Genomic DNA, 26,125 nt, shown 5'->3' with positions numbered 1-26,125 from the left:
AGAAACTTACGAGGACAGAAAACGAATATGCCATTCTAAACCCTGATTTGCCTGTTGAGCATTCAGCAACTCACCCGATGGTTTGTGATTTTAAATGATGGTTAGTGCAATGGTGGCTTGGTGCGATGGCTAAACTGAACTCTGTGCTTAGCCGGTACAGTGGTACCTCAGGTTACATACGCTTCAGGTTACAGACTCCACTAACACAGAAATAGTAGCTCGGGTTAAGAACTTTGCTTCAGGATGAGAACAGAAATTGTGCTCCGGTGGTGCGGCGGGAGGCCCCATTAGCTAAAGTGGTGCTTCAGGTTAAGAACAGTTTCAGGCTAAGAACGCACCTCCGGAACGAATTAAGTACTTAACCAGAGGTACCACTGTACTTGTGAACTGAACACATGTAGCCCTCCCAGTACAAACTATTGTGTAAATTGAGACTTTTTATCTAGATTGGAAGTGTGTGTGTGTATCCCTTGAAGAATAAAGGTGCGATCCTATACTTCCTTGCCTGGGAATAAATTCCATTGAGCTCAGTGGACATAGCCTTGCCCTGTAAGTGAATTAATCTCTCTGCAATCTTTTCAGTGCCCTACTGGTCACTGTGTGTCCTTATGTCAACAAACCTCTGGCCACTGGCCACTGTGAGCTGTTTGCCCTGGTTTGCTCACTAAGGTCCATTTCATTGTTAATGAAGACGAGAAGAGGACTGAACCCGTCTGGTCAGAGGGCTGGGCCTTTCTTCCTGTCTGAGCTGCTGCCTCTGCAGTGTCCTGTGGTAAACAACCAGAGGAAGCTGTGATCTTGAAGTCAGGTGAGCTGAAATGTCCCCCTTCCCCTACCATTTATGCTGCGTAAAATAAGGCAGAAGTTTTTTTGGCTTCAGGTCCCAAAATGGATGCCCACCTTTCAAGCAGAGAATGAGGAGCCTAGAGTGTGAGGGGTCGCTCAATTCTTCATGGAGGGTCAGATGAAACAACCACAGCCTACTACCCACAATGAATATGTGTGTGTGTGGGTGGGTAGGTGGGTGAGCGAGAGCGAGCAAGCAAGATAGCGCATCTTTATTTAGTCTTGCAGCCCCCTGCCAATCCATGTGGGGAACTCCATGTACTTGTGGGTCTGGTTTAGTGCAAACAGCCTGAGGGTGGCTTCCTTGACCCTCCTCAATGGTCTGAATTTCCACCAGTTGGTTTCCCTCCGATTTGCCAAAGATCCAGCCGTCACTCAATTGCAATTTAGCTCTGCTTCCTTCCAAATCTCTCTCTCTCTCGCTCGCTTTCTGTTTGAGTGCATGATGAGTTCTGGAGCGGAGTGATTCTGAAATAATGAACCTTTGGTCTTTCACTTTAGGAAGATGAAGCAACTTGTGATTATTCTGCTGTGTGCGTTTGTGTTTCCAGAAGGCCAACGGTGCGGTAAGCGTGTGGGTCCCTTGGTGAAATAATAGCCAGTAATAGGCGAATGAGCTTCAAAAAATCAGGCCAAGTTCAAATTGTTACTATTAGTATTAGTGTGGCAGCCCCTACACGTCGGAACTTCCTGCCTATTGAAATCAGGAAAGTGCCTTCACTATATTCCTTTTGGTACCTGCTAAAAACATTTTTGTTTAGAGAAGCCTACCCAGATGTTTAGAAAGTTGATGGGAGTTTTAATCTGTTTTGGGCCTATTGTTATTTTAACTTTTTGAAAGTCTTGAATTGTTAATTTTTCTTATTGATAATTTTATTGGGTTGGATTTTTTTGTAAACCACCCAGGTTTTGGTTTTTTTACAATCAAGCAATGTATAAATTTGTATAAATGCAGTGCTTTTTTTCCCTTTTCAATTAATGTCTGTGTTTGTGTTGTTGTTTTAAAAAAACCACTTTGGTGTTTGCCACCCTTTGGGAGCAAAAGCAGAATAGGCATTTAGGAGTTACCGTAAATAAAATCATGTGTTCTGATCACCTGGCTCCAACCAGCAGCTGGGAAATCACATTTTTGCCCCAGTTCAAGTTTCTGAACCATCTTCAAAGGCAGCCCCATGCTAAGTGCATTACAGCAGTCTATCCTGGATATCCTAGTGCATGGAGAACTGTGTCAAGATCCTTCTTCTCCAGAAAGGAGAACTGTGTAGAATCTGCATAAAAGTGTAGATGTAACCATACTCTCCCTCTCTCTTTCTCCTCCCACCCTTTCTGCTTTGTTTAAAAAGCAAGTCTTCTGGTTCCACTTTGTGTGACCCTTCTTATTTTATTGCATCTGCACCCCACCTTCTTCTCCAAGGAGTTTTAAGGAGGCAAGCATGGTTCTCCCCTCCCTCATTTAATCCCCACAACCACCCTGCAAGGCAGAGAGACAGCCACGCCCAGCAAGCATTATGATGGCCGAGTGGGGATTTGAACCCTGGTCTCTCCCAGGTCCTAGCAGTCCAAAGCTCTAACCGCTAAACCACCACTGGCCTCCCTCGCTTGCGGGTTTCTGACCCACTAGTTGAAGACCAGGGCCCTGACGAATCTATTCTGTACAGAGAGCAATGGCTGTGTCACTTCCTTGAAGCGAGACATCCTCAAGCTGATGGTCAAGTGGGAAGATGCGACCTGTCTCCAGAACCATCAAGGTCTGCCCCCGAACCTCCTTCAGTCTCTGCCCCGAAGCTGCATGGAAATCAAAACAGCACTGGAAGGAGCCACAGGTGGGTCAGTCAGGAAAGGGGCATGTTCAGTCCAGAACTTTCAGGGGGCGCAATGGGCTGAATGCAACGGCCACAAGGTACGTTCTGCATGTCTCTTGCCCATGTGACCATTATGGCGGGGCCTTGAGCTGGCTGTTGTGGACAGGAATCAAAGTGATTCCAAACTATGCGGGGATGGTTCTTGCTGGTGAAATTCTACTCAGTACTGATCCAGAGTAGATTCCAATGCATAATTAGCAGAGCAAACACGCTGTAGGATTCCCCAAAAATAGACCAGAGGCAATTAATATTTTATCCATCAGAGCTTTACTGAAGACAAATGAAATCTAGTTGCAGCAGACTTAAACTTAAGAAGTCTAAACCTTAACACTAAGCATACTATGTGCAGAACACCAAACCAGAAGGAAGAGAGATAGAAAGAGAAACCCAGGCTCCTTCTGTCCTTACTATTATAGTCAGCACGACCTTGACAGAAGAGATAAGAGAACTAGTTTAAACCAGCTGTACTCAGCTTCTCTGAAGGAATCACCCAAACAACATGAACCTTCTACTTGTTTCTTTCACACAAAGAAGCTTCCAGAACCCTCTTCAATTAATTACCGTATTTTTCGCCCCATAGGACGCACAAAGTTTTTTTGGGGGGAAATAAAGAAAAAAAAATTATTTCCACCCCAGGCGCTTGCAGGGCAGGCAGCGGGGAGAAGCGCTCTTCTCTCCGCCGCCCGCTTGCAGACTAGGTCCGGGGACAGCGGGAAGACGTGCTGCGCCTCCCAGCTGTCCCCGGAGCTTGCGGGGCTGGCGGCGGGGAGAAGCACGCGTCTCCCCGCCGTCAGCCTCCAAACCACATCGGGAGACAGCAGGATGGCGGCGTTCCGCCTCCCCTGACCTTGTGGGGCTGGCGCTGCGGCTCTCCTGAAGCCTGGAGAGCGAGAGGGGTCGGTGCACACCGACCCCTCTCGCTTTCCAGGCTTCAGCGAAAGCCTGCATTTGCCCCATAGGACGCACACACATTTCCCCTTCATTTTTGGAGGGGGAAAAGTGCGTCCTATAGGGCGAAAAATACGGTAGATACACATCAGATCAATACTTTCTGCACTAAGAAATGCAAACTAACAGGTTTGTGCCCCACATATGGTGAAACTGAGAACCGCAAACACAGGCACCCCTCCTCTTTAGCGGCTAAAATTGTGCAAGTCAAGTGTGTGCAGAATGGGGGGTTATTGTGTAAGAAATATCCATCTCTAAGCACTGCCTATGATATTATTATAATATTGTATATTTTATTTGTGAATGAGAGGGCTATTGATGGCTGTGCTCATGTCTCCACAGTTGGAGACTACAGGAGAGGGCTCTTGCGCTCAGATCCTGCTTGCTGGCTTCCCACAGGCATCTGTTTGTCCGCTGTGAGAACAGGATGCTGGACTGGATGGGCCTGATCAGGCAGGGCTCTCCTGATATCCTGGTTTCCTCTTGCAGATGGGTTATATGACTTGGCCACAGAAGATGGCGAGGTTTACCAAACCTTCTGCGACATGACCACGAATGGAGGCGGTTGGACACTAGTGGCCAGTATCCACGAGAACAACATTTATGGGAAATGCACCCAGGGAGACCGCTGGTCTAGCCAGCAGGGCAATGACGTCAAATGGCCTAATGGAGAAGGCAACTGGTCCAACAACGCCACCTTCGGGTCAGCAAAGGGCTGCACAAGCGATGATTACAAGGTCAGCTTTGCTTTCCGTACTGCACATGGTGGGTTTTCTTGATTAGGAAGCGTAGGCAACATAGGTTGTGTTTGAATATAAATCCTAAACCAGGGTTTAGCACCAAACGAGTGTAAGTCTTGGGCTTTTGCACTCTTCCTTGATTTCACCTTTCCCACAATGCGGTTGGAACCATTTGCTTCCGTTTTCCAGCTAACCAGTTTGTCATTTCGCCCCCCAAGGTGGGACAAACTGCGGTTAGTTTAAACTGGGAACGGAGTAGAAATATGGGTCTGCATTTTGAAGTGAACTGACCTCATCAGCTGGGCTTGGACTTACATGTGGATTAGAAGACAGCTAACAAAAATGCAGACACAATGTGTATTTTGCGTGGCCAGGTGGAGACCCCCCCTTGACCCCCAGGAGGAATAATGACTCATGACAACGTGTTATGGGATTAAAATTGGCCACAACTTTATTAAATTTTCAGATGTAGGGAGACCTTGGCTTAGGCATTGGGTGTTTATCCCTCCCCATCCAGGGATCTGGGGAACATCAGGGTTATCCAAACTGTGTGGGGATTGGGCTGGCTCTGGAGAACGTTTGTTCAAGCAGAGAGGACACCCCCCCAATTTGCTGCAACGCAGGGGAGAGCACTGACAACAAAATGGTGTATGGCCAGCGACTCCCTTCCACACAACCCCTTTAACAGGGAACCCTGGGATCGCTGCCGCGGGGGTTGGGGGGATTGGGTCACTGCTTCATGCCCCCTGCCCATTTAGGGAAGAGAGACTAAAGGATTCCGCCCAAGGCCTGAAACTGCCAAAGTTGTGACGTTTTTGCTACGGGGAAGGCAAAACCTGCCAATGCAGGGAAATTCCTTCCCGGTCCTTCAACAGCAACCATCAATGACCGCAGCAGCGCCCGCATACCTGTAAAGAAGAAGTTAACCTGCAAAAGGAAGGCGTAAACTGAGGGAGGGCAGGGTGGGAGAAGCTCTGGAGCAGACGGAGGACTTCCAGGTAAGTTCCACCCTCTATTGTGTGTGCAGGGTGGTCCTAACCCTACCTGGTCAACTCCCCTGGCAACACCTCCCCAGCTGGGATTGGCTAGCCACCCGAGGTTAGGTGGGAACCTCCAGGTATCCAGCTTGGGGAGGCGAAGTCAGGCTGAACTGCTGGGGATCATGCAGGATGAGGTGGCTGATCATATGGAACTCACCCGGCACCTTTTTTGGGACGATACCTAGGGGTGATACTATGAGATTAGGAAAAGGAGGCTCTGGGAAGAAACAGCAGCATGGCTGAGAGAGAGATGGGTGAGGGGGCTAGGGAAAGAAGAGGGCCACCTGCGGGTATTGCTTCTATTTGGCTATGATCCAGAATTGCCTGAGGGTGCTCCGGCCTCTCTTTTTTCCTGGGGCGTACCTGTACCTGAGCCACGAGAGCCTCGAAAAGGCTTCTTCCCTCGAAAACATTGGGTGGTGGGGTGTGATCCGCTGCAGCGTTCACACTCATGAGCAAATCGACATTTCTCTCTATAACAGGCACCGTCATTATACTCCCAGCACAATTTTCTGGGGACCTTGGGCTGGGGGTTCAACTGCTTTGTGTTGTCAGGCCTTTTCTCAATATATGGGGCGACCAAGTCTGACCACAAATCCTTATCCTGTACATCCCACCTGGCTGTGTGGTACACGGTTGCCTTCTCTCTAAAGGCCTCGTCATACTCAAGCGCCGCTGCCTCCCCAGCTATAGCCTTGGCTTTTAGTATAATAAGCTGGTATTTGGCAAGGTGCCAACCTCTGTCTGGGTAGGCGGCACTTACTATCCCCATGTAGGTGGAAAATGCAGTAAGCCAGTTGTGGAAGTTGCGCTCAACCAACACTTCCTTGTCTTTTTTCTGCTGCTTAGCAGGTTTGGCCTTTAGGCTAATTGATGAGGCAGGGGATAACAAGGAGAATAGGTCCACAAACTTACCATTAAGGATGCGTTCCCTTATCTTTTTACACAGGCGAATGCCTGGGGGCTGGTCGGCCCACTTAAAGTTTGATTTCCTTATGCGGCCTCTGGAGTCAATGCCCTCCTCTCCACATGGCGCAGTAGCGCCATTGGCGCGCCTATGCTTCCTATTGCGGCGACGCCATACCCAATGTGGCAGCCCTGGGGCATGCGGGCCCGTGACCCAATACCCCTTGATGTTTCCTTCCCGCTCACTGTCAGATGAACTAGACCTACCTGTTGAGCTTGAAGATGTGGAAGACTCCCTTCTGTACTTGTGCCCCCTTTTCCTGGATCTGCGATGCTTCCTTCCACGATGACGCGAGCTGCGGGGCTCAGGGCTCTTGTACCTATCGGAGGAGCTGGAGTGGGGGCACCTACCTCTGCGCCCTGAGGATGCGGTTGATGAGCGGGACCTGTGTTCTCGGGTACAGTGGTCTGGAGAACTGTCACTGTGCCTTCTATTGCGGCGGTGAGGTGACCCAGGGCTCCTTCCACGCAATTCCAGCCTCTCCAGGCGTCGCTTCAGCCGGGCAGTGGTCCTGTCCCTCCAGTCCCCGTGCTCCGAGCTTGAAGAACTATCACTATCGAATGAGCGGGCTGGGGAAGAGCTCACCTGACGTTTGCATTTTGCAGCTGACCTCCTGTCTGCATGGCTTGTGGAGGCTAGCGGGCTTTCGGACCTTGATAACCCCCTCACTGCAGCTGCCCTCTTCCTGGGTGCGGCTCGCCCAGGTGTGGGATGCTTGTCCCCAGATGGCTGTGCCCTCCTCCGGCCCACTACCTGCACCTGTGCTGACTTACTGGGCGCATCCCTTATAGTGCCCCTTCTTGTGCAGGGAGGAGAAACTACTTGACACTTAGGTGGCATGGTGGAAAGCTAACAGGGTAGTATCTAAAGGTAGAAATCTATAGACTGAATGAGGACTGAAGGTGTTAGTGATTCAGAACTAATATACTGAAATGCTGAAGCTTGATATTGTGGGAAAGCTAAGGGTGAAAGGGTGAGTCAAGAGCTGAGCCACAGCAGGTGTCGCTAGAGTAAGCTGTAAGATAAACCCAGCAAAAACAGTTAAGGTTCGCTGTATAATATCGCCCGAAGTCAACGGGTTATATCCTCTAGCTGGTGGATAACCAGGCCCCACACTGGCTGCAAATCTCAGCAGCGATAACGATAATAGTAATAGTAATAGTAATAAAGAGCATGCATCATTCATTCATTCATTTACTATTTTACTTTATTTTAATATTTATTTATTTAATTTATTAATTTATTTTTATCAGCCTCCTAAAAATGGCTGCCGCCACTCTCAAGATGGCCGTCGCCATGTGACCACCCCTAGCATGGCTGCCGCCATGTGACCACCCCTAACATGGCCGCTGCCATGTGTACCGCGGACAGCTGCCGCGGGGGCCGCCGAGTAAGCGCGGGGAACGGGGAGGGCTGCGCTAATGCGGGAATCGGCAAAAAGCCCTCCCCCCCCGGGAGAAAGGGGAAGGCAGCAGGAAGCGGCATAGTCCCCCCCCCACGACCGCCGCGAGCACGGGAAGAGGCGCAAGACCACCCCATCGCCCCCCTGCAATGGCCGCGAGCCGGCAGGGGAAAGGGAAGGCCACAGGAAGCAGCCCCTCAAAGATGGCCTAAAGGCGAGCACGGGGGGAAGAGAGTCGAGCGGAGCGCCAGTGAAAGCGGGAATGGTCTCTGAGCCCGCTACACCTCCAGGGGAGCAGGCAGCGGCCGCAGGGCCTCCCGCCGCCGCAGCTACCCCGCCCCCCGGGGCTGCAAAACTGCCCTGTTAGAAAGGGGGAGACCAGAAGAGTCTCTCTCCGCAGCCGCCACCCTCCCCAGGCCGAAAAAACGGGCACAGGAAAAGGAGGAGGGCCCGAGATCATGCAACCTGACTGCGGGAAAATAGCGCCCACTTCTTCAGCAAAGAAGCCAAGGCTCCAAAACGCTGCTGGAGAAGTGAGGTCATGAGTGGAGAATAAGGATGGGGTGGTGGAAGGTATAGGATCCCTGGTCTTACCTCCGGCAAGGATGCGGTCCAGCGATGTCCGCTATCCAGAAGCTCTGGAGCCGACTGAGGAATCCCAGGTAAGTTCCACTCTCTATTGTGTGTGCAGGGTGGTGCTAACCCTACCTGGTCAACTCCCCTGGCAACACCTCCCCAGCCGGGATTGGCTAACTGTCCGAGGTTAAAACAAAAAAATTTTTTTCCTTCCAGTAGCACCTTAAAGACCAACTTAAAGACTATGGCAGACCAACACGGCTACCTTTCTGTAACTGTCCGAGGTTAGGCGGGAATCTCCAGGTATCCAGCCTTGGGAGGTGAAGCCAGGCTGAACTGCCAGGTCGTGTAGGATCAGGTGGCTGCGTGCAACTTGCAAAAGGCGCCCCCCATCTGAGGTGGGCAGCGGTCATTATGGGGAAAGTAATACAAAAATGAAAGCAAAAGTTGTCAAGGATGCTGCAAAGCAAGTCCCATGAAGAGTGGGACTGAGGGCCAGATAAATCTATCTGGAGGGCCACATTTGGCCCCTGGGCCCAAAGGTTCTTACCCCCAGCATACAAGATTTTCCTCTCAGACTTTTTTGCTTTTCAGAACCCTGGCTACTATGATCTTGAAGCTCGGGATTTGGCAATCTGGCATGTCCCAAACAACACCCCCATGAAGGAATGGATGGATGCCGCCATCTTGAGGTACCACACTGAAAATGGATTCTTGGCTGAAGAAGGAGGCAACCTTCTCAGGCTCTACCAGGTAAGCATGGCTGCCTAGTGACTCAATATTTGGGCATTGATAGCTGTGACTAGTTTGGAGTAGCTGGTGCCCTCTCGTTGTTTTGGGCTCCCACCACCTATCAGCTCAACCCAGGCAGCACGGCCATTTTGGTGACCCCCTGCAATTGCATTGACATTTTGTTTTTAATTGGGATATCTAATCACATGTTATATCTGTTTTGGACCAAGTTAAAGGCCAGCATGAGACAAGTGTGATCCTTTTGTTTTTATCTTCTCACATTTGTTATTATTTATTGCATTTATATCCCACCTTTTTCTCCAAGGTGTTCATGGTTCTTCCCCATCTAATTTAACCCCCCAAACAACCCTGTGAGGTAGATAAGGCTGAGAGGCAGCAACTGGTCCAGCACCACTTTTTTAGAGGCCAGCATATATGTTCTCAGACAGGCCTTTCTCAGCTCTTTTGGCATTTCTTCTCCTTCCAGAAATACCCAGTGACATATGGGATTGGCACCTGTCCAGATAACAATGGCCCAGCAGTTCCTGTCATCTATGATACTGGCAATGTGCAGCAGACGTCTTTCTTCTACTCCCCAAATGCTCGATGTAAGTTTTAGTTCTGTGAAGCTAGTGCTCAGTGTCAGTGCAAAAAAACTCTCATGGAGTTTGCTTGGATGGCTTTGGTGGGGAAGCTAAAGCCTACCAAAGTATCCAGCCCAAGACCTGAAACTTGATTTTGAAGTAGGGTTGCAAGGTCAGGAGCACCCCAGACCCTGAGATTTCAGGGCCCAATCCCGAGAATTAAGAATAGGCTCTGGTGATGTCATGGGGTGGACTTTAGAGATTCTTTCTCTGTGCTCCCTCCCAACACTGAGTCCTGGAGATGGAGGTTAATTGGGAGAGAAGAGGAGGGAGCAGAGGAGGGCAGATTCCCACTCCACTGAGAGTCTATGCAATAATTTGCATCCGGCTCCTGCTAGGCTGAAGCTTGCAAGCTGCATTCTTTATTATTATTACAGTGGTACCTCGGGTTACATACGCTTCAGGTTACATACGCTTCAGGTTACAGACTCCGCTAACCCAGAAATAGTACCTCAGGTTAAGAACTTTGCTTCAGGATGAGAACAGAAATTGTGCGGCGGCAGCGGGAGGCCCCATTAGCTAAAGTGGTGCTTCAGGTTAAGAACAGTTTCAGGTTAAGAACGGGCCTCCAGAACGAATTAAGTACTTAACCTGAGGTATCACTGTAGTATTATTATTATTATTATTATTATTATTATTATTTATTGGCATTCATGCCCACCTGGAGCTTCAATACCCCCTGCCCCACCTGGAGGCAGCCAGACAAACCTGGAGACTTCAGGCCAGCCCAGGAGGTCTGGCAACCCTGTTCTGAATAAAAGAAAGAATGAGTGAACCCACCCATCCTCATTCTGAATTTGAATTTTAGCTGTTCCCAGGTCTTTTAAGTACTAGAGGGGGGCGAGTTAAAGGTGGGTTAGTTACCTTAATCTCAACAAGGCTAAGGGCCATATTTAAAGAACTAGACCCACTAGACCATCTGGCCACAGCTGTGCAAGTACAGTGGAGAACCCACAGCTTGCTGCTGATTAACGTATACCTACCCCCACAAAGAGAGAAAAGATTGATAAGAAACACTTGGGCTCAGTTAGAACAGTATCTTGACAAACTATCAAATCAATTTCCTGATGCCTCTGTAGTGGTGGCAGGCGACCTAAATGCCAGAACTGGACAATCTGATGAGGCTTTGTATGCCCATTTCCACGAAACAGTCCCCATTATAGAGGAAACCCACCCAATACCAGCTAGAGTCTCAAAGGATAAAGGCTGCAATTATGGCGGCTTATGCCTACTACGCTTGGTCAACAAGTTGGACTTGGTTATACTGAATGGCCGTACAGAGGGGGAGAAGGTCGGAGAATTCACATTTATATCTAACAATGGCGCCTCCACAATTGACTATATAATCGTGTCGTATGATCTTCAAAACAAAGTTCTGGAATGCAAAGTGGAGGAGCGCTTAGACAGTGACCATCTGCCATTAAGTGCACTCGTAGCTGCGGGGAAGGATTTATCCTGCGCTGAGAAAATCGAGCATTCGAGCCCTACAGCTCTGGAGCTTAGATATTCGCGTATCAGATGGACAGATGAACTGCATAAGGAAATTTCAAGCAGGCTATGCTCAAAGGAATTCCTCACTAAGAGAGAAAACCTTATAACTTCCTCTAGCCATGAACTAAAGATAAATTTATTTCAGGAGTTAATTTCACTCCTTCAAGATTCCCTGAAGGAAAAAAGGAACAGGCCAAGTAGGCAATCTTCAGTATATAAAAACTCCAAACCCTGGTTTGATCAAGAATGTCAGGACATGAAGCTAAACTTACTGAAAAAATACAAGAATTATAGATCTGCCAATTTACCCCAACTCCCCACGGGCTGGTTTGAAGATAAACGAAACTATAAAATTTTGATCAAAAACAAAAAACTCCTGGCACAGAAAAGAGAATGGAAATGCCTAATAGATGCATCCAGAGAGAGAGATTCGGCCACCTTCTGGAGACTGGTAGCAAATGGAGTGCGATCTACTTCCTCAGAAGTGGAGTTTACTATACCTGCAGGGACTTGGGAGGCATTTTTCCAATCTTTATATTCAGCTCTGCCTTTGACACAGCCACTAATACAGTGTGCGGCAGGTGATGAGTGGCCTCCGGTGTCGGTTGCGGAGATTAGGAGGCTTATTCAGGCACTCAAACATAGAAAAGCCCCGGGAGCAGATAATATTTCTCCTGAGCTTCTCAAAGCCAATATTGACTGGTGGGCCCCAGTCCTTGCCACCCTTTTCACCAGCATAGATCAAACAGCAATAATACCAGAGGACTGGGGATTGGCAATCATCGTTCCCATATTCAAGAAAGGCTGTAAACTTGATCCAGCCAATTACAGACCAATCAGTCTCTTAAGCATCATTAGCAAACTTTATGCAACTCACTTACGTGAAAAGTTTGCGGACTGGCTGGAACAGGAGCACATCCTAAAGGAAGCCCAGGCTGGTTTCAGGGCATATAGATCAACTCTAGACCAAGGACTGGTATTGCAACATCTAGTGGAGAAATACACCTCAAAGAAAGGAGGCTCTCTCTATGTAGCCTTCATAGATTTCAAATCAGCTTTCGATTCGATACCCCGGCATAGACTTTGGGAAAAATTAAATGCCACAAACATCGATAGACGTCTTTTGCTTCTTATCCGTAGACTACATGAAAATACTCGGATCCGTGTTAGATGTGATCGTTATGGGAACCTATCAAAGGAAATCCAAAGTTTCCATGGTGTCAAGCAAGGCTGTGTTCTTGCCCCCATTCTATTCAACTTTTACATAAACTCCTTAGTCGGAAAGATGGAGGAAGCAAGTACTCATTCCCCAAACCTAAACAATATACCAATACCAGTCCTTTTGTACGCAGATGATGCGGCACTTATTTCCTTCTCTTGTGTGGGTCTAAGAAAACTTCTACGAGCTCTTACAGAGTATTGCGAAGCTGAACACCTAATAATAAATTATACTAAATCAAAAATTATGGTGTTCCCCAAGAGAAAACTCCGACATAAATGGAAAATTAATAACCAACCTATTGAGCAAGTAACATCTTTTAGATATCTTGGAATAATTTTTGATGAGAAGGGATCTTGGTGCCATCAGATTAAGAATTCCATTGTCAATGCGCAAAGATCTTTTAGAGCTATCATAAGATTCTTTTACAGAAAAGGAGGTCAATATGTTCCTGCCGCCTCCCAGGTCTTTGTTGCAAAAATACTTCCACAACTGATGTATGGCACCCAGATATTTAATTGTCAAAAACTCAAGTCCCTGGAATCTGTACAAACTAAATTTTACCGCTCCCTACTAGGGTTACCTACCTGTGTCTCCAACACTGCCATTAGGCTGGAGGTAGGTCAACTCCCTATTAATGCCAGGATATGGATCCTGAAGATTCACTTCTGGCTAAAACTCATATTTTTCCCAGTGGGAGTGGCTCCATTGACTTTATTAGACCCGTTCCAGTCTAAATGGAGATTGTCGCTTTATGAAAAATTGAAGGGCCTGGGGCTTTCCCCACAAGAACTTATAGCCGCAGGTTTTGAAAAGGCTAAAATGATGGTGAGCCAGCGAATAGGAGATGTAGAGCTTCAGGACCATATGAGCAAGATAGATAAATATCCAGCTATCCAAGATTATGAAAAAGGGTTTAATTTAACCCCATATTTGCTGGATCTACAAATCGCAAAATATAGGCGGGCGTTTACCCTTACCAGATTTGATGTACTGCCATCTGCCTTACTAAAGGGCAGATACGAGGGCACACCCTATGCCGAACGAGTTTGCCCATGTGGTCTGAAGGAGGTGGAAACGGCTTCACATGTGTTGTTACACTGCGACCTTTACGGGGATATCAGGTCACTGTTTATCTCTCCTATCGTCCAGAAATTTCCAGGTCGATCTGAATCCCAGCGGCTGAAAATCCTACTAGGAGATAAAAACCCAGAAGTAACACTGAAAGTGGCCAAGTTTTCTGCGGCCGCGATCAAGCGGAGGGCATTAGTTGTAAAAAAGTAAAAGATCTGACTCTTGGACAAGCCCCCCCCCCTTTTTTTTTTTTTTTTTCTTTTTAAGTCTACACATATATGGTAGTGCATATATGAGTATATATGTGCGTGTGTGTGGGTGTGTGTGCATATGTGCATTGTTTTTATGTATAATTTTACAACTTTTAATTGACACCATCATTCCCTCGTAAACTACTGTTGTCTTTATGTTGGTTTTTTTTCTTCTGGTCTATGACCGTAATAAACTTATTCATTCATTCAATTTTAGCTGTTCAGCATATAAAATGATGGGACTCTCCCAATTATTTTCACCACTTTCGGGAGATGTTTCTTGATTCATTAGCCAAAATAAGGCAACTGCCTGAGTGGCAGGTATGGTGGTATCCCCCTGAGCTTCCCTCCTGAGTGCCCTGTTGCTTCCCCTATGTTGGGGACAGACCATTGTATCTTCTTCACCCTCCACAACTGCCTGAAAGTTAGCTGCCCTCAGGTCCACTGTTGCGAGTGCTAAAGTAAGACATAGCTCCCAGTCCAGAAGGTATCTGTACAGGCTGATACTCTTTCTTTAAAAAAAAAAACTGGAGATGACGAGCACTGAACCTGGGGCCTTTTGCACCCCAAGCAGTTGCTCTGCACCTTGGTATGCTGCCTCAGCTGAGCCGTGAGTACTGTGCTCAAATTAACAGCTAGCAGCTGCCAAGGATAGCTCTTGGGATAGAGGACAGTCTATATGCTGCATACTCCATAATATCCCTCTCCCTCCCCCCCACCATCACCTCTGATTTTGTTTTTTCAGCAAAGATTGAACCTGGCTTCATTCAGTTCCGGGTGTTTAATAACGAGAAAGCTGCCATGGCTCTGTGTGCTGGGGTTAAAGTCACAGGATGCGACACAGAATACGTGAGTGGCTTCTTCAATTGCCAGTGTTGCATATCCTGGTCCCAACACCCAGGCCGGCCCAACCATTAGCCGTGCTGAGGCAGCCACCTCAAGCAGCAGGCTGGGGGTGGCTGGGCGGAGGGCAGCAATTCCAATAAGCCAGGCAGCAAAATGTATTAGGCCGGGCCGGCCCCTCAATTTTTTTAGATTGTGCAATCAAAATTCTGGCTTATGCTTCTTTCTTTTCTTCCAGACCTGTGTTGGTGGCGGAGGGTATTTTCCTGAAGGAGCTCCAAGGCAGTGTGGCGACTATACTGCCTTTGATTGGAATGGCTATGGCGCACACAGTGGCTTTAGTGTCTCCAAAGAGTTACTGGAATCTGCCATGCTCCTTTTCTATCACTAAAGCGAGGAAGGAGATCAAAGTAAACATGACAATCTGTATGCAATTTGGCATGATTTTATTTTTTTTCAAGTAACAAGGCATGTAATAGAGAAGTCCCACCACCCCCTGGTTCACATAGTTTGGCTTTTACAACCCTTTATTTTTTGATGGGCACTATCTGAACCCTGTAATAAATAAAAAAGAATGGATTTATATTTTTTGATGTGACAATAATATTAAAAAATGAGTGAATCTTAACTTGCCTGTTTTCTCCCCTAATTAGCTGTATGATGCATATCAGGTGATCCAAATGATCACCTGTTTTTTCTGTTTTATTTTCTGTATGTTCAAAATTTAATTAAAAGAACTATTTTTATAAGAAAAATAAGGTGAGGAAGGCTGTTAGGTGAGGAAGGCTGTAGAAGCCCATAATGTGTTTGAAAGAATATTGATTTTGACCTCATTCACAGAGGTCAAAGTTATTCCCAGTGGGATAATCTGTTACTCCTCCTAAAATTTGGGATGAATGTTTTAACCGCTCTCAAGCAGTTTCAGCATTTGGTTTGATTGGAAGTTAGTTGGATAAGATAAAGAGTCATTTATAAGTCTTATTATTTCATTATATGTACTATCCATGACTGCTAACCACAATGGATATGTTCTGCCTCCGCCGTCGGAGGCAGTAATGTTTCTGAATACTATACCAGTTCCTGGGAATCACAAGTGGGGAGAGTTGCTGTTGCACTCAGGTGCTGCACCCAGTGAGCTTCATGGCTGAGTGGGGATTTGAACCCTGGTCTCTCAGGTCATGGCTCAACATTACGCCACACTGGCTCTCATGGCAGATATGGCTCTGAGATCATGTTTACCCTCAGAACCACAGATCCAAGAGTGCCCAGCCATGTTTCCTCTGTTCGCAGCTCCATGGCAGTTACAAACACCAACTATTATATGAAGCATCGAATCAGCAAATTAGCATTTAGGTTGTGACAAAACATGACTAAGTACTTGAAAGACAAATAAGCCCTTCTCCCCCACGCTGAGTAGGAGGAAGATGTTCTGTAATGCAAAAAGAAAACAGATGGGAAATACGAAGGAGATGGGTAGGAATCAGTGCCTGTGCCCTATCAATGCATTAAGAGGGGGAGAGTTTGGCTGCTGTGCTCAGCCACTGTCCTTACATGTAAGCAATTAAGCCACAGTGGTTGATTCCAGACATGAAAGACCTTGGATATTACACTCTGCCCTGTGAAAGCCTGTGCCCTTGTTTAACACTGCTGTGATTTGATTATTCATTGGGGAGGGAAAGGCACTCAGCAAATGCTCAAGAGCACTCTTTACATTTGTATTATTAACACCCTTTTTCATTCATGAATCTTGGAACTAGTTCACAATGTACACAAAAAGGCATAACAGTTTAAAGCGTTTGGACAGCCATGTAATTTCAATGGCTACAGCAGGCAGAACACCCACCCCATTTATATCAACAGGAAATGCCTGGGTAAAGAGAAAGGTCCTTAAGGGAACTTCCAGTCATTCAATATTCTGTGGAAGGAATTAAAGTGCATACCAAAACTTTATATTTGTGCATATAAGGTAGATGAATGCACTCTGCCGCCCAGCACAACAAATCCTTAAAAAAAAAGAAAAGGGACTTTTTGCTGTTTGGAAGTGATGGCAATATGCATGGGGAAAGTATAGGGTGAACAAATGATTAATGGGAAGGTGTGTAAACACCCTGCAAGCAAACCAGTGACCTCTAGAGGGCAGGATCCATCAATAAAAGCAATATTTCTCAGGCTTTTGCCAAATTTTTGTGGGATATCCAGCCTCACATAACCAACATGCTTTATTTAAAGTATGAAGCAGTTAAGACCATAGAATATGATGTCCTGCCAGGCTTAGCTAGCTCACTGCTCCTCACTTACCAAACTCTTTGTTTTCTCACACTTCCACCATGTGAACCCTACCAGTTATGGAGCCATCTTCCTTTTAACCAAAATGCAAGCAGAATACCAACAATTTTGAGGTATTGCACAAGAAACCATCTTCATGAAGATATTTTTTGTTGTTATTTTGCAATAAGTGATGGAAAAATGCACTGGGAAGTGTGGGATAAAGTTTGCTTTAATAATAATAATAATAATAATAATAATAATTAATAATAATAATAATAAATTTATTTATACCCCGCCCTCCCCAGCCAAGGCCGGGCTCAGAGCGGCTTACAAACAATAATAAAAACAAGTTAAATGATTACAACTTAAAAACAAAATTAAAAAATACAACATTAAAATATTGAAACATTAAAATATTAAAATGTAGCCTCATCGCAGAAGGAGAAGGAAAAGAAAAAAGAAAGAGAGGGAGGGAATCAAATTGGCTCCAAGCCAAAGGCCAGGCGGAACAACTCTGTCTTACAGGCCCTGCGGAAAGAAATCAGATCCTGCAGGACCCTGGTCTCGTGAGGCAGAGCATTCCACCAGCCCGGAGCCAGTGTTGAAAAGGCCCTGGCTCTGGTTGAGGCTAATCTGACTTCCTTAGGGCCCGGGACCACAAGGGTGTTGTTATTTATGGACCTTGAAGCTCTCTGTGGGGCATACCAGGAGAGGCAGTCCCGTAGGTACGAGGGTCCTAGGCCGTGAAAGGCTTTAAAGGGCAAAAGCAGCACCTTAAATCTGATCCTGTACTCCACCGGGAGCCAGTGCAGCTTGAAAAGCACTGGGTGAATATGCTCCCATGGCAGAGACCCCATGAGGAGTCTCGCTGCAGCATTCTGCACCCGCTGGAGTTTCTGGGACAGCTTCAAGGGCAGCCCCGCGTAGAGCGAATTACAGTAGTCAAGCCTGGAGATGACCGTCACATGGATCACTGTGGCCAGGTCGGGGCGGGAAAGGTAAGGGACCAACTGCTTGATGCAGTGAAGGTGGAAAAATGTCACCTTGGCTGTTGCTGTAACTTGCGCCTCCATGGAAAGGGAGGCGTCAAGGATTACACCCAAACGGAAGGCAATGGCACTAATTGGGCCCCCGCAAGAGAAGGGAGTTGGTCCCTCATCCCCATGCCATCCTGACCCAGCCATAGGACCTCTGTCTTCAAAGGATTTAGTTTCAATCGGCTCCCACGAAACCATCCAGCCACAGCTTCCAAGCATCTGGTCAGTGTGTTTGGGGCCGAGTCGGTGTGGCTGAGTGGCAGATAGAGCTGAGTGTCATCAGCATATTGGTGACAGCCCAGCCCAAAGCTCCGGATAATCTGGGCAAGGGGGCGCATAAAGATGTTAAAAAGCATTGGGGAGAGGATTGCGCCCTGCGGCACTCCACACACCAAGGAGTGGCGCGACGACATTTCCCTCCCTAGTGCCACCCTCTGTCCCCAACCAGAGATAAAAGAGCACAGCCAGTTAAGGGCTATGCCCTGTATCCCCACGTCTGCGAGGCGGTGGTCCAGAAGATCATGATCAACCATGTCAAAGGCTGCTGACAAATCTAAAAGGATCACCAGTCCTGACCCGCCTCGATCCAGCTGTCTTCGGAGATCGTCTGTTAGGGCAACCAGAGCCGTCTCGGTCCCAAAACCAGGACGGAAACCGGACTGAAATGGATCTAAAGCCGATGTTTCCTCCAGAAACCTACCAAGCTGTTCAGCAACCGCTCTCTCAATTACCTTAACCAGATATGGAAGATTTGAAACTGGGCGGTAATTGGATAGGTCTAAGGGATCTAATGAAGTTTTCTTTAAGAGTGGACATACCACTGCTTCCTTCAGTTCCCCTGGGAATGTCCCCGTGTCAAGGGACAAATTGATAATTTCAACCAGGGGGGTCCGCGCAACATCTGGACACTCCCTAATCAGCCAAGACGGGCACGGATCAAGGAGGCAGGTGGTGGGCCTACTAACTTGGAGGAATCTATCCACATCAGCAGGGAGTATTCGATCGAAATGGTCCAACACTGGACCTGAAGTCAGTCGAGGGGCCTCCAGTTCAGTCACTGTATCTAAATTGGCAGGGAGGTCACGGTGGAGCAACAGGACTTTCTCCGCAAAAAAGCTCGCGAATGCCTCACAGCAACATTGCTACAACCTCTTTGCAAACAAATGAGAATGAATGCTCAAAAGAACAGGTCTTCTGAGGCCTCTATCTCACAGAAGTCTATCTGGGGTATTGTAATTTTGGGACATAAAAACATATTAGGCTGCACATGATAAATTTACCACCTTTTGTTTGGGATACAGAGTTGAAAGTTTAAATCGTAGAATTATTTCCAGGGGGGACAGAAGATGCACATCAAGTACATTCTTCACTCCTAAGATCTGGGATAAAAGAAAGAAAAATCACCAGACAAATCAACCAAATGGATATCTGAGGGTTTGCTTGTTTCCTTGTGAAAACAATTGAATAGCAACTGGTAGGCTACCCATGAGGTTATTTGCATTTTTCTGTGAATCTCAAGTTTGATTTTTTTTTTAAAAGCCTAAGTTTCTAGTGTTTGTAATAGCAAAGAAAGTCTTGAAATGCAGGCAGAAATGGATGGTAAGCAATACAAATTAATGCCAAATTTATGGAATTTAGCTGCTGGAGCTTCTACTCAAGAAGACCTTGGGGTTCAACATTTACTTCTGTCATGAACTCATTACGTAGCCCTAGGCAAACTGCAATCTCCACTACAGCCCTTCCTCCCTTCTGCAACATGGAGATAATAAAGAGTGACCTAACTTAAAGGGTTGTTGTAAAGATTTCAAGATAATTACGTGCCTGTGTACATGTTCCCATTGACTCTGCATGCAGTGCACCCCCACCACAGGTCTGGGAAGCAGTGTACACACCAGCTGCAATCCATATATATCTGTTTCTATCATGCCCTTTCTTATGAAATACTGCATTTTGAGGAAGTTTCCTCGTACCATATTTGATCCGAATCGAGAAAAAGAAACATTTAGATGCGTTTTGAATTTATTTTTCATATGCCCAGCCTGTGAAGCACTCATACTCTGAACACTGCACATAATGCTAAACGTAATTATGCTAAACGTAATTACTGGCTGCATCACTGAAGGTGTAATCCTGTACTTGAGACCTACCAGAAGAGAGGCAGTAGGATTTTGTGGAGTCCTGCTATTTCAGCAGACTGCAAGCATGCCTCCACTCCAGCTGCCCAGTCCACTGGGGAGGGGGCGCAACACTTGCCCTGCCCTGGGCACCGGCAAACCATGCCTCACCACTGCAGGAGAGTACATAACATTGGGCTAGAGGGGTCAGAAATGACACATGGTTCTTCTGAAAGATAGCTGGTTTGATTCTGATAGAAAGGAGGTTGATAGAATTACCCTCCTGCCTCTCCAATGCCTATGATAGTTCTGGTTGTGATGCTGCATTTATTTATTTAACAAAAATTACATGCCGCTTGATCGCAATAAAAATATAACAGAATTACTGATAAAAACGGTAAAAAGCAGATACTTTAAAACATTCAAAATATAATTAAAATCAAGAATAGGCTAAAAAGTCATGTGTTTAATCTCAGATTTTGTGTGTCTGGATAGGTTTGCCTGAACAAAAATGTCTTTAGCAAGCATCAAAAAGAGTACAATGGAAGCCTGATGTTAATGGGCAGGGAACTATAAAGTGTAGGTGCTTCCATACTAAAAGACTGATTTCTTACAAGTGCAGAACAAGTATTATGTGGCACCTCTAACAGTGCTAGCTCTGCAGGCTGAAGCAGTCATTTGGGCATGTACGGCGATCCTGGAAGTAAACTGGTCCCAAATTGTTCAGGTCTTTATATACTGATAGTAACACCTTGACTTTGGCCTTGAGAAGCAAATGAGCAACCAGTGCAGATCTCTGAGCAGAGGTGTTATATGTTGACAGAGTCTCACTCCTGTTAGCAATCATGCTGCAGCATTCTGGACTAACCGCAGGTGAAAGGGAAGCTCCACACAGAGCGTGTTGCAGTAATCTAATCCTGAAGTCACCATGGCATTCCTTATGTTTGCTATTAATTTGTACTGAATTGTTTCAAAGATTTTGAGCAATAGTATTTTGTTATCTTCCTCCAGCATGCTACTGGAAAAGAGGGATACAAATACATATCATGAACTCCCAAAACTGGCTCCAGGGGAATGGGAATGCTGAATGAGACCAGCAGAGGGCTCTTCACCCTAACAGTGCTACCATTTAACAGTGCTACCTAACAGAGAATATCCAAGATGTGATGTGGCCTTAGCGAATTTTCAGTTTGCATGTCCCCGCCTTTTCCAGGCTAGAGACACCAACTATGGCTGTCATGCCCAAAGCAACCCCAAACCGCTGGAGTAAGCGCTGTTAGTAGCGCTCCTCCTACAGGCATCAAATAAGGACTAGCATTGGAGAATGTTCCCTCTCCTCCACTCTGTGAAAGTTTTTCTTCTTTGAACCCAGAAGGGATCTGGTTCACATGAAGGGGATGATCTGCCTTTCTCCCTCTCACGTGGTGCACCATGACAGCCTTAACTGCCTTGTGATTTTTTTATCCTTTTGGCTTGACAATATCTGAGTAAGCAGTCTTGCCATGTCCAAAACATTAAGCTAGCAATATCAGTAAATGTCCACAAGCATCAGTTTGGAACAGACTTGGAAATGGTAGAGGCAATGCACAATTTAAAATATAGCTTTCACCCTTATTCAAACTGTTTGGTCATGCTGGCTAGTTATAAATAACCGCTAAAGGGCAAATTCCATCAACAAAATAATTTATGCAAACAGCAGTTTAATTGCATTGATAAGAAGAAAATTAGATTTCCTACCCTAACTGAAAATATAGGCTCCTAACTTCCTCCAGCCTATCTCAGTTTTTAAAAAATGTTTAAGTTTTCCTAACGTATCTTACCATCTAAGTTCCCTGGCATTCTGTAATAAATTCCACAGTTATCCAGCCAGTGCCATAGGCAAAGATCCTGTTGTCTTCAAATAGGTGGGAGTGTGTGAGGAAGAGTTAGATAGTAAGAAGGAAGGGTGGAGTGGGAAATAAGTCTCTGAACATCTTTTATACTGTAATAGGAACTGGACCAAAACGTTCCATCTTGCATATAAATCTAATTACTTGTGTAGACAACTTTAAGGAAGATGTTGAATAGGCATTGCATATTATGAGTATCCACAATCTAACAAGGAGAAACCCGTGCTTTCAGTTCTTTATTCAGGTCAGTTTGGCACATTCCAGTATTTTCATCCAAACCATTGCAGGGGGTGAAAGCTACATTTCCCTGCCTGCTGCAATCTCAATAATTACCTGCCTTCTTCCCTGCAGCTGCTATTTCGATTCTGAAAAAGCATGTGGAGTAAATGGAAAGATGTATATAATATTATGTCCAGTTTGACCTTTTGGTTGCAAATCCATTAAAGATGAACTTTCCCTCATTGCACCCAGTCCTGAAATAGAAAAACCATATTCTCAGTCCTTTGAATTGCCTACCCTCTCCTATCCACAATGAGTGGAAGATTTTTGAGAACAATTTGACTTCAAGCAGAGCAGATCCCTTTAGCAGGCTTTAGTAGGAGCAGTTTATTGTGTGAAGGAAACCTTATATGGCTATATATTTATATTTTGTGTAAACAGACCAGAAGGGTATTAGTTAACAGAGGAAAAACACAAGGAAAAACAGTTGCCAGAAGAATGCACTTCAGCAGCTGGGATCTCTCTCTCTGGCATTCCAGATTGGGTGGAAGGGGGGAAATAACAGAAAGTACCAGAAGCTCTAGAAAGGAGTGAATATTCACCTTCTGCATTGTGACAAGTATAAAATTTGCCTTTCCAGCCCCGTACATCTGTCAAGTACGAACGGCAAATAACAGCTGTCTTCCTACAGCCACATGTAATTTTTTCATAACTGCATTTAATAATAACTGGATTACTGCAATGTACTCTGTGGGGTTGCCCTTGAGGTTGGTGTGGAACCTGCAGCTGGTGCAAAATGTGGCAGCTCGATGATTCATTGAGGCAGAATATTGCCAACATGTTACCCTGCAGTTGAAGGCTAAGTTCAAGGTGCTGGTTTTGGCGAATAAAGCCCTATGCAGCTTGGGACCAGGATACTTTAGAGATCATCTGATCCCTTAAATACCCAGTTGATCACTGCACTCCTCTGCAAATACTGTCTTACCAGGAGGTCTGGATTCCATACAATGTAGAAAGTGGGGCTTTAGTGTTGTGGCACCCACCCTGTGGAATTTACTCTCCCTGGATAATAGTCTTCTGTTGTCTATTTGGTACCTACTGAAAATTTTCCACTTTCAACAAGAAAGTTGAGAAATGTCCCCGTCTGCGGCTGTATTCGAATTGTTCTTACTTTTTTCTCACTTGTCGTTTGCTGCCTTGGACTCATTTGGCAGGAACGGTAGGCTATAAATCCAAGAAATCAATAAATAAAAATAAATAAAAGACCAGTCAGTTGAAACCCAAGCCTGTATTGTCAATTTCTTCCTAATATGGAATAAAAATGAAGTTCCTTTTCCAATCTGACCTGAAACCTGTTTTGGGTATGGTTGCTTACATTTCAGTCAATGATTCTGCTGCATAAGGAGGCACTGAGTTTGTTTCTAAGCAAGACAATGGAAACACAGAAGAAAGAACTGCAGAGCTGGCAATGCAATAGAAGAACATAACCGCAGAGTTGGAGAGTCCTCAAGAGATCATCCACTCCAACTCCCTATAAATCCAACAATTCCTAACCACTTGGATGTTTGCTTTTAAATTATATCTCAAGGGAACCCTTACCGCAGTGACTTGCCTGCTAGCTATCATGAGACAGCTTTGCTCTGGAGAAGATGGAAGCATATCAATCAATTCAAATGGAACTGAGGGCTTCTAGGGCCCGGGACAGGAGTCTTGTTAGAATTAAGTTATAAATGCAAACAAAAAAGCAGCCGGTCCCTGGCAGGCCCCCACCACACAACTAGCTGAGTCCTCCAAGTCTTGGGGCAAGCGTACCCAGCACAAGCCTGGGGGCCTCACCATTGTGAACTGAGAGTGCAGCTGAATTTAGCACATGCTCAACAGTCCTGTGTGTGATGATGCCTTGCAACAGAAGTATGGTAGTGGGATGACCAAGCAGCGTATTTCAGGGAAGCTTGTCAGCCATGATCAATCTTCGCATTCAGTAGCCCCTGATATGTTTCTAAGGAACCCAGGACTTTCCCACAATATAGTTTAAAGAAAACAGTGTTCTAGATCAGGCTTCAGCAACCCGATGCCATCCTGACATTTTGGACTACATGCCGGCTGATGCTGATGGAAGTTATAGTCCAAAACATCCGGAGGGCCCCAGCTGGGTGATGGCAGATCTAGATTAATTAACACAGAATTCAAAGATGTGATCTTGGGTGTGTGTGGCTCAAAACACGGAAACCCTATTGCTATTTCCTTCAGCGTACCTTCAGGAACACTGTGCTATGCTTATGGCCGAATTGAGGTCAGGGAGCCAAAGGTTAAAAGCAGTCTGGCAGAGAAGAGAGTACTTGAGAAGGATACTATTTCTGGAACGTGCCTTGGATTGCAAGCACCACTGGCCGTAAGCCCGTAGCAGGGCAAAAACTTCTTTGACATTTGCAGAATGCATTTGACGCCCGAGAGAAAACTAACAAAGCAGGAATTGAGATGCAGACTGACCCAGCTGAGACCAGCTAAGGTTGACTCTTCTGCGTATGCACCAAAAGTTTTAAGCACACTCTCCCCCCCCCCCCGAATCCCGGGAACTGTAGTTTATACCTCAGAGCTGCAATTCCCAGCAATCTTAACAAACAAAAGTTCCCATGATTTGTGTGTGTGTGTGCGCGCGCTTTAAATGTATGGTGTGCACGCAGGTGGAAAAATAAGACAAAGCATCATATTCGTGGACAAGGTTGGAAGTTTTTTCAATGTAAAGGATGTCACTGAGCAGCATTTCTCTTAGGAAAAGGGCTATTCCCAAAGTAAAGCAGTTGTAATGGAGTGTGAGTGTGGTGAATTAAAGTACTGTGTGTGCCACACAAATTGGTATTTCTGTTTATTTGCAAACACTGAGTTTTTACATAAATGTATGCTTCAAAGGAAATCAGAACTTCTAAGCATGACTAAATGCTACATTTTAGGAATTAAAGATTAATTGGATCTGCTACACTTCTGTGTAATAAACACCAGTTTTACTAGCCTGTAACTTTTTTAAGAACTTCAGCTTTTTTTGATGCCTGGGGCATTGGATCTGCTGTTCAAATCTGATTTTAACTGGTCGTGTTCCTTTTAACCTTTGTTAGCATTTGATTATATTCTTTTAATTTCTCTTTCACATTCTGAGAAATGTTTTTGGATTTCCAAGACCATCTTGAGAGGATGGTCAGATCCAATTTGGGCTTCTCCTTTTTAGAACTGTCCCTTCAATTTTCCTTTGCCAATTTAACCTCTTATTATTGTGGGGGGTGGGGGGTGGATTAGTGACATGCTGCTTGAGCCACAAGCTTTATAAACTAAAACTCTAAGGAAACACTTTTTGGCAGAATGTTCAATTGTCACCCCCATGCTCTTTCAAGAATTTTAAAATATTTGTTCACAAACCTCTTTTAATATCTTTTAGCACTGGTTGTGCTTTGTAAAAGGAAAAGGTTTAAAAAACGAAACATGTAAATATTGAAAGGAAACATATTTTCTCCTCAAGCTAATTAAAAAGTTTATGAAGCGATTAGTTCCTTCCTCCCTTTATCCAAAGTAATGGGACATATTAAGGTCTGAGGGGTGCAGGCTTGGAGTTCCCCTTGCACAACTTGGCAGAGAAGGTAATAAATATATATAGAGAGATGTGCAATATATCCCTGAATAACTTAAGCAAAATTTCCCTCACACACCCCGCTTAAGCGAAACTTCTCACAGCTACTACAACTCCGCTAAATCCCGCCCTCCGCGCCTCGTTGGCTAGCGGCGCTTTTTCCTCCACCATTCTCGCCTCTCGATTGGCTACCCTCCTGCCACTCCGCTCTCCCACTTTCCCCCCTCCCAACCGCCTGTTTCTCATTTTTTCTTACAGCCGGCATCTCCTCTACACACACTGTCCACGCGCCGCGGGCCGGCCTCCGATTGGTTGTCGGGACTGTAAACACGGCGAACCGGCCA

General features: G+C 45.8%; 1 protein-coding gene and 2 long non-coding RNA genes across 4 annotated transcripts; 1 reads left to right on the top strand and 2 right to left on the bottom strand.

Annotated features, from left to right (window-relative positions):
• The first annotated feature begins 675 nt into the window (after window positions 1-675).
• Window positions 676-15,263, top strand: LOC128403412 (intelectin-1-like). 2 transcript variants are annotated; one of them, XM_053368161.1, is made up of 8 exons: window positions 676-808; window positions 1,348-1,412; window positions 2,505-2,669; window positions 4,146-4,393; window positions 8,976-9,134; window positions 9,601-9,721; window positions 14,538-14,641; window positions 14,874-15,263. In XM_053368161.1, exons 2-8 carry the CDS (start codon window positions 1,352-1,354, stop codon window positions 15,024-15,026), a joined length of 1,011 nt encoding a protein of 336 aa, XP_053224136.1. In that variant the 5' UTR covers window positions 676-808; window positions 1,348-1,351; the 3' UTR covers window positions 15,027-15,263. The 2 variants fall into 2 exon arrangements, with proteins under 2 accessions (XP_053224136.1, XP_053224135.1); XM_053368160.1 differs by lacking the exon at window positions 676-808 and having other exon boundaries at window positions 1,238-1,412.
• Window positions 15,059-20,401, bottom strand: LOC128403419 (uncharacterized). Its single transcript, XR_008327950.1, has 2 exons — window positions 19,224-20,401; window positions 15,059-15,190 (listed from the first exon to the last, which is right to left on the bottom strand). It is a non-coding gene; the product is annotated as an uncharacterized LOC128403419 (long non-coding RNA).
• Window positions 20,402-23,482: 3,081 nt separating this feature from the next.
• Window positions 23,483-25,881, bottom strand: LOC128403421 (uncharacterized). Its single transcript, XR_008327951.1, has 3 exons — window positions 25,861-25,881; window positions 23,762-23,802; window positions 23,483-23,583 (listed from the first exon to the last, which is right to left on the bottom strand). It is a non-coding gene; the product is annotated as an uncharacterized LOC128403421 (long non-coding RNA).
• Between the last annotated feature and the right edge of the window lie 244 nt (window positions 25,882-26,125).

This window comes from Podarcis raffonei, chromosome 16 (genome assembly GCF_027172205.1).
Source record: "Podarcis raffonei isolate rPodRaf1 chromosome 16, rPodRaf1.pri, whole genome shotgun sequence".
In the NCBI taxonomy this organism is placed as follows: Eukaryota; Metazoa; Chordata; class Lepidosauria; order Squamata; family Lacertidae; genus Podarcis; species Podarcis raffonei.
Note: the sequence above shows the minus strand (reverse complement) of the source record. Positions and strands in the feature narration are given on the sequence as shown.

Coding starts and splice junctions, on each gene's coding strand:
- LOC128403412 (XM_053368161.1), top strand. CDS start 1,352: ATGAAGCAACTTGTGATTATTCTGCTGTGTGCGTTTGTGTTTCCAGAA. Junction 4,394..8,975: donor GCACAAGCGATGATTACAAG/GTCAGCTTTGCT, acceptor TTTGCTTTTCAG/AACCCTGGCTACTATGATCT. Junction 9,135..9,600: donor ACCTTCTCAGGCTCTACCAG/GTAAGCATGGCT, acceptor TTCTCCTTCCAG/AAATACCCAGTGACATATGG.